This window comes from Achroia grisella, unplaced genomic scaffold (assembly GCF_030625045.1).
Source record: "Achroia grisella isolate CSIRO2021 unplaced genomic scaffold, CSIRO_AGI_Agris_v1 utg413, whole genome shotgun sequence".
Taxonomy (NCBI): domain Eukaryota; kingdom Metazoa; phylum Arthropoda; class Insecta; order Lepidoptera; family Pyralidae; genus Achroia; species Achroia grisella.
The window spans coordinates 1,002,078-1,019,592 of record NW_026712846.1 but is presented as its reverse complement, the minus strand read 5'-3'; the positions used below and the strand labels follow the sequence as shown (position 1 = coordinate 1,019,592).

At 32.2% G+C, this 17,515-nt stretch overlaps 1 protein-coding gene across 3 annotated transcripts; it reads left to right on the top strand.

Annotated features, from left to right (window-relative positions):
- The first annotated feature begins 1,570 nt into the window (after positions 1 to 1,570).
- LOC131844747 (katanin p60 ATPase-containing subunit A1-like) lies at positions 1,571 to 16,939 on the top strand. Of its 3 annotated transcripts, none has more exons than XM_059193707.1 (8): positions 1,571 to 1,782; positions 11,865 to 12,076; positions 12,861 to 13,339; positions 14,027 to 14,206; positions 14,633 to 14,775; positions 15,021 to 15,130; positions 15,790 to 15,916; positions 16,373 to 16,939. In XM_059193707.1, exons 1-8 carry the CDS (start codon positions 1,616 to 1,618, stop codon positions 16,569 to 16,571), a joined length of 1,617 nt encoding a protein of 538 aa, XP_059049690.1. In that variant the 5' UTR covers positions 1,571 to 1,615; the 3' UTR covers positions 16,572 to 16,939. The 3 variants fall into 3 exon arrangements, with proteins under 3 accessions (XP_059049690.1, XP_059049689.1, XP_059049691.1); XM_059193706.1 differs by having other exon boundaries at positions 1,572 to 1,782; positions 11,865 to 12,100; XM_059193708.1 differs by lacking the exon at positions 1,571 to 1,782 and adding an exon at positions 11,072 to 11,322 and having other exon boundaries at positions 11,865 to 12,100.
- The last annotated feature ends 576 nt before the right edge of the window (positions 16,940 to 17,515 follow it).

Here is a 17,515-nt window from a genome sequence, read left to right as displayed (position 1 = left end):
ATAAGGTTTATGAATAATAAATCATCGAGGAATTAGTGCCCCAGATTCTAATGAGTTCTTAAACAAATTATTCAAGAATGAATTTTAAACATGAAGTTATAGAAAAGAAAGAAAGAAGTATTTATTTGTTAACGTTTATTGTCTAAAGATCAACAAGTAAATCCTTCTTTCTAGTACTTGGTTCTTTTTTATATTTTTTATGTTCTTTAATTTTTTATTTAGAGTAACATCGTAAAATCGTAACGAGGTGAAAAGTGACTGTTTGTGTGTTAAAGTTTTATATAAAAACCACCGGAGGAATGAGGTTAAAAATTTATTTATATTTTATATGTCTAAAGAAAATTGAAATGTCATAAAAATCTAGTTGTTATTAATGTTTCTAAAGTAACACAATTTCGTGGAAAATTAGGTAACTATATTTAAAACTAAGAAACTTAACTGTCATACCAACCTAACCTACTTGGTATAACTATGTCATATAATTAATTCATGCGTCTGTACTCTATAAATTTGGGTGGTATCTCTAAAGCGTAATTAAACAATTATTTAGTCCAATTATCATCGAGACGGTCAAATGTCCACATTCATATAAATGTCTATAATTATATTAAAATTAATATAGTAAATATGTTTCATGGGTCATTCAACCTACTCGAGAAGTTTTATCCGGGTTGAGTTTTCAAGACTGATAATTAATTATAATATGAAAATAATTAAAAGATGAGATGTCAATCAAAGGAACATTTCTAAAAAAGAGTGTTAATATTTATTGTATACTCTTATTGTATGAAATATTTATCTAATACAATATTAATCCCTTTATTAAGTTATTAATTTAATGTTCTGGGACACAAACTACTCTATTTATTCATAAAATTACATGAATTATATTCACAATACTAATAAATTATATTAGTAAGTATAAAATATTATTTTATATTATGTCATAAAAATAAATGACATATATATTAAAAGTTTACATTTTATACCAATTATTCATTACATTACTAATATATATATTTTTAAATAACCTATATTTGAAAACAAATCTTGTTTAACATCTGTAAATCATAAAAACAAATTATAATTAATATAAGCCGTTAAGGTCTGAAATATATAATATATAAACTCACTTTTGTACTTATAATATTACTTAAAATTCATTATAGCCAGTAATAGAACATCAGTATGCCTCGCTCTACATTATAACATCAAAACTATTCGTTTACAACTAGATTTAGGACATTATAAAATGCTAATGAAGGGGTGCCGGCATTGAGACGGTCATCGGCCGTCACAACTGAATGGTGGACGGTGAGACAGGACCGTGGTAGCGGCCGCGGACTGTAATATTGTATGGTAGTGGCCGGGCAGTCGCCTTGGACGGTCGTAGCGCGGCGTAGCTACGTAGACTCGTTTCAACGCCACGTTTTGTTACTTCACCTCACACACGTCCTACACATGTCCTTGTTTATAACTTTACATGTTTAGTAACAAAAAAAAGTTTTAATAAATGTAAATTTATATTAAATAATTTCATTATTTTTTTTTTTATAATTTATAGTGAAGCGAAGTGTAATAAATAATATTAAACTTTAGAATTTTAATATTTAATATGACGAACGACACAAAGACTGGAAACGGAAGTGAACCTAGGGAAAACGTTCACGGATCCTGGCCAAGGAGATCGGATGATGCTGTAAAGATAGAGTTCGGGTTTGGAGTGCCTTTAGGAGCCATGGCTGCACATCCTGCTTTCCATTCAGCTTGGGACCTCGGATGGTAAGAAGTTTTAAGAGTAATTGCATGATTTGTTTATTAGCAATATAATGAAATGGGTTTCTGTATACTGTCTATGTCTGTCTGTATACTAATTATTAAATATTTGTTAAAAAATATTTATATAATATATTTTTATATTTTAAATTAAATCTAAACTGGTATTATAAAAACGAATTATTGTCTGTCTGTTATTCTTACCTTTTCATGACTAAATGTCTGAACGTATCTTAATGACAGATAGAAAGATTGATAGTATCAAGAGGACAGACATAGGATATCCTTTATCACAAAAAAAGCAGAGAAAGTCGCAAGCAACAACTATCGTTCTTCATAAAGTAAAAGAGGTAACAATAAGTCAAAATCTATTGTATGAATATGTTGAGAGACAATTCATTTGTATAAATATTGAATGTTAACAGCAAGTTGATATATATATATAGAATTATATTTTTAATTACGGAACAGAAAAGCAAACAAATCTGCTAATATTAAAGGAGTTTCTCAATAACTCTACACTCTCTAATCTACGTACCATACGTACACAAGTAGCAAGTTTAAGACGCCTTTGGCCAATTTTAAATTTCAGTCAAACAATGGCGGCTCTCAGTAAATGAAACGCAAGATTGTTTAGTACATTTTACATTGATTAACTTATAGAGATATGGAACCCCTTTAATGGGTATCCGACACGAACATGGAAGGGTTTTTACAATAAATACCATTCATTAATAAGTGGCCAACAGAATTTACAATTGCGTGTAATTTACAATACACGTAATCTCTTGAATACTATTATATCTTAATGTAATTAAATTTATTACATTAAATTATTTTAATTGTTAGTATATTTTTTAATTATTGGTTAGGTATTGTTAACATTCTGAGTAATATTATTTTAATTAATTTTTCCGCCGTATCTCCAATTAATTATTTTTTTCTGATATTATAATCAAGATAAAGTTTTTCGTATTTAATCATTTGATTAATTGAATTATAATCGAGAGATTTTTTTTAATATTTGATCATTTGATCTCATAACTTCTTAGGTGTAGACCTGAGTTGGGGCTTTTATAAAAAATAAATTCCTGTTCTCTTTAAACATGCCATAACTTCAGAAATCGATTACGTCCATTTTTTTTATTGTTTTCTAGTAAAAAGCCTGTGTAGACATTTTTCACGGAACATAAAATGAAGAAGAAAATTCCTCAGGAATTTGGAAAATTTCAGGAATTTTAACGTACTTCGCACTTTTGACACTTCACGCTATATCTGTGAAGAGTCAAAGATACAACAACGTTGTACAAGTAGCTAACTTTTTATAGTTAATATATATTATATATTTACATAATTATTAGATGTTACATTTTGTTTCTTTCCCATCTTTCTCAATTTCCATCTTTTACTCGTTTTAATAGTCATCAGAACCTGTATGTAGAGACAAAGATTGACACAGACGGGATATTCGGTTATATCATTTATGAAAGTGATATAAATAATCGCAACCAATCCTTTTTTATTGTTCAACTTTATAAGATCCTTGAGCGAGATGTGAACGGTAATTGTAGTGGGTATATAAAATTACTGTGTAATTCAGTGTGACCTGCTTTGTAGGCCACACGCAAGGTTTCGCGACAATGAACAGAACCATTTCTTAGTAACAAGTGCGTTTGTTTATATATATTCATGTGTATATATACATATGCTTCAAAGTAAAAAAGAGTATTTATAGGCAATTTTATAGTTTACTACGATTCATCATGTGTGAAGAACTGTCGACAAATTATGGTAGGTTGTTGTTTTACGTGAGGCAGTTTATAAAAACCTAGAAAAATGCATAAGCGCTGTGAATTAGTATTAAAAATCTAGTAGTTAATAATTATAATAATAACTTTTTATTGCACACACATATACAAAGAACAATAAGTACAGTACAATAAAAAAATGATTTACAAAAGGCGATCTTATTGCTATTAGCAATCACTTACAGACATCGTGGTGTTGACAGATTATATAGAGAGAGAAGGTACGGTGCGCACTAGACACTATATTGATTAACACTTACATACATTTTATAAGCATAAATAAATAAACTTACTAATACATATTATATACATCATAATAGACGACAGAGAGAGAGTTGTTGCATGAAAAAGGCAAAAATAAAAGTGAAATTGCCAAGATTATGAAATGCCCTTATAGAACCATAAAGTACCTATATCTTAAATCGATACAAGGTGACAACAATACACTAAAACTTGAAATGAAGTGGAAAGAAAAGAATTACATGTGTACAGGATACTATTATATATTCATATATGGTGTCATATGTATAATATATACAATAATAATTTCATCAACACCTCTTTTCCTATTAAGTAGGTAAATTGCATAGTAAAAGTCTCTCCTCTCTTTATAATGACTGGCCGCTTACAAACGTGACAAAAACTTTACATATTTCAACTTCAAAATAATCGTCTATCATCCGCTTCCATATGGCTTCATAATCTACTAGTACTAAGATGCCATACTTCTGTATTATTTATAGACTTCTTCTACTTTCACAGCTGCAATTGGTAGTCGTACGGCTCAATCTCTCAAATGTATCATCATTTTTAATCTGTTACAATTAAGTATTCTTAGTGTAAAAGCTTTACACAACAAGCTGCTAGGTAGTAAAAATAAGACGTAAGTATCTATGCAAATGATTTTATACAAATAAACCTCCGTAGTACTCAAGTAGTACTACTCCGTATTATTTTATGGATGATGTGAGAACGGTGATCCCATTATCTACCTGTCTAATACAAGAACAATATAACTGGACTGAAAGCATGAGGATTTAATTCATCGCGGTCTTGATATATAACTGTGTCTATGTAATGAAAATTATATCGCATTGCAAGCATCCATTAGTAGTAACAATATAGAGTTTTAAGGCAATACATGTAATATTTATAAAATGATATTTATTATATATTAAAGCAAAGTTATTTCAGTCGGCGTTTAAAAGAAATCATCAACAATTTCATTTCGCATAGCATTCCGTGTTTCTTCTGCGTTCTTCCCTTATCGTGCATTTTTATTTGCCGAGTAACCACTCAGCCTCTGTAAGTCGTAACGGGTTGTTTAATAGCCAGATAAGCTTCCTCAAGAATTGGATTGTCATATGGCGAAAGGTTTTATTCGAATCCTACCAATATTTCCATAGATTAACCAGTTCAAACAAACGTACAAGATATCTTCAGATTTATGTTTTAGTATAGGTATATTAATATATGCTGTAGTAATTGAAGTTCTAGTGTTTGTATTAGACAGAGAATGCCTAATGCCTTTGTTATATATTCAGACTAATTGTATCTAATGGGGCACGTTGGGGTGTTCAGAACATGCGTCATCAGAATCTATTGCGGTTATGTGGGACCCCCTCCCCCGTTTAGTGTTCTGACAAAATAGGTTTCTATTGATCATATTGTATGATTTGGTCTCGAATGTTTAGGTTTATTGTAACTAATGGTCATCGGTTGTTGAAATTCGACCATAATTAATTTAAATTATAAATTTATTAATGTTCTATTGTAAAAGACAAACACAGTAAGACTATAGACAAATTATATTAGTCTATTTTCAATTTGACCATAGACTTTAACAATAAACAAAAGAGTATATAAGTGTGTGTGTCAAATTCATGGTAGAGTATATAATGTTTTTTCTTATTGGTTTAATGTATTTTTTATGAATAATTAAAAAAATATTCGCATATTACACTTGCACTATGTAACGTTTAAGTGAGCTAAAATTCGTCGTTTAGGTCCTCAGTCCGCATGATTTTCATAAAAAGGAGTACAAAATTTTTGCATCACATAATAATATATAGATATCGATTGATTAAGAAATCTCCACTATGCCGGAGCGCAAAATTGCCTAACTTCGTCAGATGGTCTTAGTTTAGTATCCGTACCATCACCATCTACATTTTTCCGTGGTCGAAAAGGGAAATGGAGACTAAGGGAATGTAGTTGAAAGAAACATGATGGAGTGCAAGACTTCTAACGACAATGTCCAGGACAGGGTAATGTGGTGACGAAAAACTTACATTCCAAGTTGCTTTGTAAGCTGTAGCATAATAGTAAAATTACAGGGCATAGTGGCATGTCACTTGACAAGGCTTAGTCACGGATGTCACAAAACGTGATGTCCGTGGTGCTGTTTTTCTGTATAGGAGAAGGCTGCCATTTACCTTCAAGTTGTTTGCCATTTCAGTTACATATGGGACGCCTTCGATGATCTAACGGTTTAACTCACCGCCTGACGTCCAATTGTCGCAGAATCGCTGCTTTATAAACGTTTAACTGCACAAACATTTGCATTATATTATTGTTTGTATTGGTCTATATGTTTTGTTGTATGTTATGTATGTATCTATTTAAAATATGTATTTAAGTATTTTTATCAGTATTCTAGTACATCTAGTTGTCTATAAGACAAGAACTGTTTAGCTTCGGACTAGATGGTCTTTGTGAAATATCAACGGTTATTATCATTAATGTAATAAAATTATGCAACAACCTTCCTATAAGCTGTTCTAGATGGCAAAAGTATAGCTTTATCCTAGTCTACTAATTTACTAGAGAAATCCATGATTGTTTCACCTTTACAAGTTTTATTTTCACGACATATGTTCCTTGCTAATATCTAATCTGCCTCGAAACAAAAAATTATCTATTTAGACGTGAAAATAGAACATACATACAGTCGCTGTTCAAATATTACAAGGGATGTATGGTTGATATGTATGTATGGTTGTCAACCCTACCCGATTTATCCATCTTAATAAAACAAATTGAACAGTGGGCGTACTACTCAGAGTTCATTTTCATTTACGCACCTCATTATCCAATTGATCTTGAAATAGAATTGACACTTTTATAACGTAAAGATGTCATATCCTGTATGTAATGATAAAATTACACATTAATTAATAAACTGGATAAAGGATTATTTTCAGAAAGAGATAGGCAATTCTTAGTTGATGACTTCATTATTATTTGGAACAGATGATTGTTACAAATATAAATAACGAATTATACCTTCTTATTATCAAATTAGACTCTAAAAAGTCTGCAAAAAGTCTGCATGTGTTTTTTTTTTTTTTTTTTTTTTTTTTTTTTTTTTTTTTTTTTTTTTTTTTTTTTTTTCACGTCAGGAAAATCCATCATGGAGAACCATTCCCTTATGGATACTGCCGGACTCCTACCTGCTAAAAACCTGACGACTGTTCCTCCTCGACATAATCGCTGGCCATGGGATACGCAAGCATTCACCAAGACTGACTCGTATTTCAACCGCTTGCAGCATGCTGTGTAAGCTGTGTTTTGGTAGGTTGCAGATTTGGTTAGCGGTATCACGGGTGTTATGATAACGTGATGTCCATGATGCTATTCATGTAGGTATATCTATAGGTGACAGTTACCATATTTGGACGTTAGCATGTTTTTCATTGCAATTACCTAGAAAATTGAAATTTTTATCAACATATTACTGTACTGAACTAGTGAATTAGAAAATAATCAGCTTAAGAGAAAAGAAAAAGCAGTTATTTTATAGGCTAGTCCTGGGAGGCTAAAGTTGCTACTCTGATCTATGTTCAAAAGTCTTGTGTTCTAATCCGGCAGTCACCAAACACTTTATGAAAAATTTACCGGTAAAGATCGGTGGATATATAAAAATGAATTAGTCTTTAAGGCTTTAAATGTAAATTGTATCGTCTGCGATTCTGTGCATGTATATAGGCAAAGGTTATAACTTTCTATCTGGTGAGCCAATGATAATTATGAAGAATAGACGTGTCACCAATTTGAAAGGCACCTAACAACCTATACATAAAAATGAATTTATTTTTTCCTTTATTTTTTCTTTCTTGTTGTTTGTTATTATCAGGAGGTTTTTTAATGCATGATAATGAAATGGTTCACCGAACTGCGCTAACGGTTTACACTGGCTTGGCACCAGTGGAGGATGATAAGATGAGAGGTCAGGTCACTTGGCTCATCGTGACAAATTCACCAGGAATTTATTACGTTGGTTTCCAGGGGTAATCGCGTGTAGATCAACTGACATGGTACTTTGCTAACTATGGAGTCATCAGCCTATATAACAGTACTCTTCTACTCTCAGGAGCAGGATCTTTCAAAAAAATTTAAAAATTTTTTCGGGACATTGGATACGTTAATTGCGAATTCAATTTTCATATTATGACAGGACAAGGTCTGTCGGTTCTGCTTCTAAAGCATAAGCAAGTATTCTCGCTTGTAAAATGTAGCTACTCGGTACCATGCAATTACCAGTCATTTTCATATCGTTTTCAGCGGGAATTTAATTGTGGGCTGCCATTTTTATTGTGGTAGATTTTTTTAAAATTAAGTAGGAAGGAATATAGCATTACAGAATGTAGCAAATGAATTTAATATTCTATAAGTCATCGGACTATTAAATAATGAAAGTAATCTTTATATAAATAAACTAAATTCTAAATATGTACTTACTTCTGACCAGTATTATTTTATTATTCTACAAACCAGTCGGAATGCAGATTTAACAGAAGAAACCAAAAGAATGAGCTTAGACTGTAATAAAATGTATTTTATAAGGTTGCAATGGTAACTTGAAGTATATTGTTTTACCTATCTATAGCGGGGTTCTCAATACACCACAATATATAATTAGGTCAGAAACATTTCGAAGAAAAATAGAGAACTTCCAAAGTATTCATATACTATTGGAAATATATATTTGTATATGTAATAACATATTCTTAAAATTCGAATGGTCTATTTTTGTATAAAATTACATTATTATAATATTATAATTAAAACAATTATGACATGATTTATTAATTACAAAAAATATTAAGATCCTACTTTTTTATAAGTAGTTTCATAGCAAGAAATATACTTCAAAAGTCTTACTCTTAGATACAGTTATTTTTTTTCACGATTTGATAATTAGTACGTATTATGTAGCCGAAATATCGAGGGTTTATAAAAACATGATCATGGTATATTCCCGTTATATAAAATACTAGCTACCCGCCCCTTTTTCAGACGGATATACATGTAGGTAAACCTTCTACTTTAATAACTCTATCTATAGCCAAAAACTGCATTAAAATCCGTTACGTAGTTTAAACGTTCTAAGCGAACAGACAGCGGAAACGACTTCGTTTAATACAATGTAAAGGTTTCCAATACAAAACAGCATCTCAAGTCTTAATGTATCTACGAAAATAGCCACAGTAAATCCACGTGGTTAATTAGACGGATTAATTATTACTCTACATCGATTGAATCGATTGCATTGGAAATGAATGAGTGGGTCACTGACCCTTCCATATGTCTACTGTCTAGTCATTCACCTCTGACACACATTCCCCGAGCCCGTCAAGTTTACCCCCATTTCGTCAATGGATAAACATCGAGTTCGTTTACCTTTACAGGTGCAGGGTGTTTTTTCAAGGGAAACGATGAAGGCTGCCTTTGTTTTCACAAGGTTGTAATTATATTTCAGCCGCACTGCGTAATGAGTTTTTACAGGTCATTTGAATTCAGGAAATAATAATAATAAATATTTTAGTGGTTTTTCTGCTTCCAGACAAAAGTGGTTTCTGAAACTCTAAGATTAATAGAAAGGTGGTAGATATAGTCCCGGTTTGAATAACCAAAAGTTAATAGAAATAGAAATATTTTTTATTCAAATAACCTTAATATAAACACTGTTGAATAGTCATTTACTTATCGATTCTATCACTCATTCGGAAAGCATCACAAGAAGAAGAAGTAGAAATTGCATGTTGCTCTTTTAAAAATAATTGTTCAGCATTACAATATTAAGATTTTGTGTGAATACAAACTGCCAAAGAGCAAAATTTATAAACTTAAATAAATAATTACTTGAATGGCAAAATTAACCAGCCATAACAGATTTATCTATTACAAACAAAATATTACGTCTTACCCTTTATAGTACCATATCTTATCTGTGATAATACCTACCATTTAAGATGAAAGTATAGTGTTAATCATATAGGTGTACCTACTAGTTATAAGCCATGGGGTAGTATTCAAAATTTGTTTCTTACTTAGACAACAAATTTTCATATCTATAAGTAAGGATTAAGCACAAGCATTTAGGTACCCGTATATCAGTAAATCAAAATAAAATTGGGTAAAAATATGATTAATGACATCGGCCAAAACTAGACCAGTCAAGGGCCTTTCGTAAGCTATTTTCAGTCGCGGTAACAATTTTTTAATATTGTACAGTGTGGGCATGTAATAGGGTTGCTATTTGATTGTGAGTGGATGGTAAAGCAGATTTAGTATGAGACGACTTTCGTCGAGCGTATAATTGTCGCATATTGTATAATCTGCAATTGACGAAAATAGCCAGTAACTCCTTTTTTTTTAAACTAGCGATCCCCGCGACTTTACACGCCATGAATGAACATTTGTAGAGAGTGGTATTTATAATAATCAAAGACGAAATAAAGGTTTTATACATACATCCATAGTCGCCACCTATCATTTTATCAATAATTTAATTAACAATAGGAAATTGAGTAGTAAAATTAGTAAGAAAAATTTGCTATCTTATCCTTTTAATGTATATTTTTAATAATTATTTAACCTATATGTTGACCCACATACCTAAAACAACCTTATTCTGTAAAATTCATCCCAATACATTCAGCCGTTTTTATTTAAATATATTTTTAATCCAACATAGCACCAAAGTGATTCTACCGCTGTCTCTCAGAATAGTTTTATGGTTTTGTTAACGCTGTTACCTTCACCAGAGTGTCAATTTTTCTAATATTATAAACACGAAAGTTTTTAAGTATGAATGGATTTATGTTACTCTTTCACGCAGAAACTACTAAACGGTTTTTATGAAACTTTACAGTAGTATAGCTTATATATCAGAATAACATATAAGCTACAAATATCATGCGGGTAGAAGTTTGTCAGATATATTAATTGACATAGAAAGTTATGTTTTGGTTTAGGTCAGATTTGAATTTTTCATTAGACTTTTGTGTGCAATAAAGTATAGGCTACGACACTCAAATGTTATATCTATAATAAATATAAATAGTAATTCGATGTTCAAAATATTGAAAAATCTTAAAGAGAAATTGTCTCGTGTAAACGTAGCCTTATAAAGCCGTAATGACATCGCCATACGCAACAAACAGCGGTCAGTTTCCGCAAACGCGTTACCATGACGACCGCCTCAAAACAAACCTGTCAAATAGCACACGATTATTTTTCAATCCGGTAAAACATATGACACACTTTCCTTTATGCCATAGCTGAAAAATTATGCACCGTGACCTCCAGTGACCTTATCGGTACCAATAGATATACTTATGTTTTTAATAAATGCCCGACGCGTATTAAAGAAGATGGAATTTGGATTTGGAGATTTCCTGTACCCCAACATTGGGGGGCTGAGACAATATTTTGAACATTCTCCGACTTTAGGGTATGTGAGATATAAAAATCGAACATCTTTATTGCATATTATTTAGCTTAAATGAATAATATTTTTTTAAGTAGACTCAGAGAAATATCAAAGCAGCGTTTTTTATATTATAGTGATGGGGTGATATAGAAAAAATATATTCTTAAGTCTTGCAGTGAACAACTAGCAGTGTAAGCTGACAAATTAAATTTTTGAGATAAAATATAGATGATTTGGGCTAAAGATAAACTATTTCCTTCTGAAGCATTTTATCTTTACGACAAATCATGAATATCCGTTAAGTCGTTTAGTTAGTAGTCGGACAGACTGGACAGACTGTCCCATCTATAATATGTGTAAATATGGATCTTGGAGTATAAAGTGATATTGTATACATTTACTCTAATCTGTAATCCAATATTTATTAACGTCATTCAGAACTTCATTTTGTATAAAATTGTCTTTTACCGTAAAGATCTACAATGAACAAAATGATTATTTACACTTATGTAAACATATATTATGTAAATAATAAAAATACAAAATGGGTAACTTTTTTACAGTCCATCATCAGGATTCCACCAAATGGCTCGTATGATGGATCGAATGATGGCAGAGAGTCTTCAACCCTTCGGTTTTGCGAGGATGACCACTCGAAGGAACGGAGACAATAGAAATAGTCAGGATCCCCCTCGAGATGGTCTCCGGACGGAGAGGGGCGAAGTGAGACGGGAGAGAACGAAGCCTACCCAGCCTGATACTCATGCTGCTAATGGTACTCGGCATCCACCTACACAAGGTTTAAATACTAGAATTTTGTGGTGTTTTTCAATTAGTATTGTATAATACTAGTGTATATGTAACTAACTGATCTGACAAACATAGTTTTGCCATATAAATTTATATTGCTATTAGGTTTTTTAATAGGGATTGATGGTAGAAGGGTTTAAATTTTTGGTTGTATATACTTTTAATGGAACATCATAGAAAAATTAAATTTTGTCCATAAAATATAAAAAAAAATAAGCAATAAGCCGTTTCGAAGTATGGCATCCAACATTGTGACACGAGAATTTTATATACGTGTAGTAGATATATAATAAATTTACTTAATTAGACTCCATACTTCAACTTTCATTAATGTAGTTTAAATCTCCAACTCAAGTATGTTGAATACATCAAACACGAGGAGGAACATAGGTGGTGCCTATGGTTGAGAAGTAATAGTAGAAAATATTACATGATGTTAAGTCCACCAAATGCACTATTACCTTTTGCAAAGTTAAATAAATAATTTGTTTAAACAAAAAACAGAAAAAAAAACAATTGGCATGTGGCCAATTGTTTTTTTCAATAGAATATTAATTTCTCTGTGCTAACATTACACGATAGAGCAAAAAATGTGTAACAATATATCAGAAAAATACACACGTGTATCCATCATATTGCCTAAGTAACGCGAAGCTTTCAGTATTGGCTATTCAGACAGCAATTAAATACAGACAGCAAAAAAATTTGGATTCGTTGCATTACAATTCTTCCATATATAAATTTTACAGTGGTCAGACCAACTCAAGCAAACTCATTTCAAGAACAAACTGTAGACCAGGTGAAGCAGACAGATCCAACAACTGAAAAATGGGCGGGTACATTACGTAGAAGAGATCCGGACATCCAACCAACATTGCCTTCAATTGTTGCCCGGAAGACTTCTTCCACAACTTCATCTGTTGGAAGTGGCAGAAAATGCAGATCAGTCGAAAGAATGCCAAGATCCAGGGGAAGACAGCTAGTGCCCATCAAACCTACTATGCGAAAAGATATTCCCGGTGAAGGCATCGATATAACGATACCGGAAAAAGATGAAAAAGTCTTTGACACCGCTGGATATGAATTACATCTTGTCGAAACTCTAGAAAGAGATATATTACAGAAGAATCCAGACGTTCGTTGGAAGGATGTAATAGGTTTGGACGATGCAAAGTCAGTTCTACAAGAAGCAATGGTTTTGCCTCTTGTTATGCCTGATTATTTTAAGGTGATTTTGTTTTTCTCTTCCATTTGTTTATGATATTAAATGATAAGAGATATGACATCTTAGTCCTCTAGGCAATGCATGAGTGGTATCACTGGTGTCATTTGATAACGCGTCGTCTGTAGTGATGTTCATGGCGACGGCTACTAATAATTTCTTGCTACAGTTTTACCCGTCTATAAATCCCAAAAGGCACAATTCACAGCTTTAATATTCAGGACATCGTACTAGTTTTGTAATTACCTCACCAATCGCAGTAAGACCTACTTTAAATTAGGCATTCGCGTGAGCGATACCATCGTATGCCGTTCACTTGTTTACCCTTTCAAGTTGGCAATTACTTACACATTTTTGACATTACTTTCTTCGAGAAAATAGAACAAAATATACTTCACGAATTATTGACGTGATTACCAAAACTTCGTAAGTATATAACATTATTTTAAGATTGCTTTTCCTGTAAATTCCAATTACCTATATATAGAAGTTTGATTCAAAATTATCTAAAACAAGCTGATGAACAACGTTGTCTATATACATAATACTTAATAATAGTTTCACTTACAATGCAAGCTGGTTGGCGCCTGAAATATGTAGCTGCAACAAAGATGCGCAATTTGTTTAAAATCTACCTCGTTACAATAACTCTCTATGACGTCTTTTTAATTTTCTGTTTGTTTGTCATTGCAGGGCATCCGAAGACCTTGGAAGGGTGTACTGCTAACAGGTCCTCCGGGAACAGGGAAGACATTGTTAGCACGTGCAGTAGCGACCGAATGCAGAACCACGTTTTTTAACGTGTCATCTGCAACACTAACGTCCAAGTATAGAGGCGATTCCGAAAAGCTCGTCAGATTGTTATTTGACATGGTTTGTATTGAATATTGTTTTATAAACTTTTAATGTTTCTGAAGTAATATATCAAGCACACCTAATACATAATTTCACTACTATATCTTCCATCTATAGCAGCTGTAGTTTATAGCTGCTTGTTGCTAGAAAAACAAGTGGGATTGTTAGTCGTAAATATAACGACTCCTGCAAATAGTTTACAGCTCCACCGGACAACAATGGGAGCGAGTGCAGAGAGTACTCCAAACTCGCATTTTGGAGCAGATGAAGGCCTACTCCTCCTTGACGGATACTACTTTGACCTAAGGGCAATGTTTAGGATTTCAACACTCAGCGCAGACCGCCGTTATTTCGATTTCCGTTGATATTAAAAAAATTCTGGGTTTTGTTATTTTAAAATATTTTTGTTGTCAAATACTCTGTCAATTGTAATATAAATTTCAGGCATCCTTCTATGCGCCAAGTACAATATTTCTGGACGAAGTGGATTCTCTATGCGCGGTTCGAGGGGCCGACTCCGAGCATGAAGCCTCGCGGAGGTTCAAGGCGGAACTACTGATTCAAATGGACGGCCTTGCTGCTGCTTTGTGAGATATAAGTTACTTATAAAATTGTTTTTCGACTGTGTTAGAATATTCATGTCTTTAAAATAGTCGTCCTTCCAGTCTTGCAGGACATACAGCCCATTTAAATATGGATGTATGTAATGTACCTACTTTCGTTTTTTTCACCACCATGGTGGTAAACAAGCATACGGCTATGATGATTTGTAATAATAGGCTACTTGAGTTCTACATTACTGCATTACATTACATTTATTGCATTTTTTTAGCAATAGCGACAAGATTATAATGGTACTGGCAGCAACAAATCATCCATGGGATATAGACGAAGCATTCAGAAGAAGATTCGAAAAGAGAATTTATGTAGGACTTCCAGATGGTATGCTTTGGTGTTCAATTTATTACATAGCTATTGCATTTTATGACTATTTTGTCCGCGCAATAATTCTTACGGACAAGGAAATAAACATTATGTTTATTTCCTTTGCTGTAAGAATTTTCAAAATCTTAGTCTGTTTGAAGTTTGTAATATTTTTATTTAACGAATTCATTCAGGTTTATATACTGCTTATGAAATACCTGTAGAATGTCATATTTAAAATGTTTCCAAGAGTGTGTTTCTTCCAATGTTCTTATTGTAGAGAGCTAATTTGTTTTATCAAAATGCATCCAATGATATCAGCTAATTATAACTATAAATTTCACTTACATATAACAATTGTACCAGTTGAGTTTCTTGCCAGTTCTTCTCAACTGAAGTAGCTAACAGAACTGAACGCTAGGGTTATAAAAAAAAGGCGTGCACAAGAGGCTGAAATGTTCTATTTGATCAGATTTTGTGTCTGGGTGAAGGAAGTTTCAAAATTGTTTTGTTTATATTGTAAAAGGAGTTAGTTAGTAGAAGCAAAGTACCAAATCTTTACAATAGTAGCATAGACGGAAAATGTCCTGAACAAATCATAGAGCAGTAGATGAGTATTTATATAAAATATTTAAAGTTGTTGTGTAGATATACTTTATGACACTTCGCATTTCTAGAATCAACACGCGTGAAATTGCTCAAGTTATGTCTTCGAGAGGTGCTATTATCAGATGATGTAGATTTGTCAGAATTGGCAGCCAGGCTCGACGGGTTCAGTGGTTCAGATATCTGCAATTTATGCAGGTAAATTATGTGTACATATGCTAAGTTATAATGTTTGTAATTATACTAGAAAAAAATACGAATAAAGATTTCTTGTATAGTTGGTATGCATAGATATTCAAAAATGTGAAATTATGATAATAAGATATTGGAAAGACTGTATAGAAGGTCAAAAGTTTATGTAGTGCATAGTTTGGTACCCGCGCTGTTTTTTTAGATACAGGTAGCCTAGTATGTCCGACGTCGATTAAGGTCGTTTAAGACACATGTTTAAATTTATAATATTACTATGGATATTATACTTTTGATTAATTTTAGACGTTTTAGTGTTGTGTTCCAAATCCAGTAATAAAAGTAAAATATGTCATTTATTTATTTTAATTTAAATAAATTTGGTATATTGTATTTATAAGTTACAACATCATTAAGTGGATAACTAGATTGTATGCAACTATAAAAATACTTCGCCTTTTACAGAGATGCAGCAATGATGACGATGCGTCGCAAAATAGCCGGCAAGAGTCCAGAGCAAATTCGTAAGCTGAAACGTTCAGAGCTAGAAGCGCCTGTGACCAAGGAAGATTTGGACGCAGCAGTCGGCAAGACCCGCCGCACCGTCACGCAAGCTGATGTAGCACGCTACACCGGCTGGATGCAGCGGCATGGATGCTCCTAGCGGCGAGCCAAAGCGCTTCGAGCGCTTCTCCGGAGACTGCGGAACTGAGGCTTGTCGGTACCAAGATAAAAGAGTTAGACTTCCTAAACTAAAGATGACTAAGTCCATAAGTGTGCAGGCAAGAGTTTCGAAGACTTTTAAGACTGTAGCAACACAGACGGCGAATGTTGAAATGAAGTCACATTGTGTTGGTACCGATATTCCTTACCATAGACTCGATGTGTAGTGTCACTACATTCCAGTGATTTATCTGTAGTTCCATAGACTAATTAGCGTTACAAAATTTTTATAATATTGTCGTTTTAAGACAATTCTCAAGTACCAGGATTTGATAAAATGGAATTTGTAAGTTAATACGGACACACACATTTTATAATTTATTTACTATATTTATACTGCTTATGTATGTATGCATTTAATATATTATTGGAGGTTATTATTACTCTATTAGAAATTATAATGTACCTAATATTTAAAAAATCGCAATAATTTTTTTACAAGTTTAGTAGATTTGTTATGAAAATTATTACTATAAGGTTGAATGTGCCGTGGAAAATGGTAGTTTTTAATAAAAGATTTGGGAGAAATATCTTAATACATATAAATATAATTTCTTTATAATTGAAATATATCATTTACATGGTGTGAGACTTGACACGTCAGTAATTTTATTTATACTTTTAATATTTTCGGTGTTTAAAGTATAATAATTAATTTATAATATTATCCATATTGTTTTGTAATATTTTCTTTTATAAACAATTTCAAAGTAATGCATCTTAAAAGGGCTTGAGACTATTTTCCAAGTTTAGTTTAGTTATTACAGAGTATGTGTATAGGTAAATATATTATATAAATTTAAAGTAGATATGTAGTTTTATATTAAAATTAAGAGTAGGGCAAAAGAAATAATATTCAAATTCGGGTGAAACTCGTTTATTGAA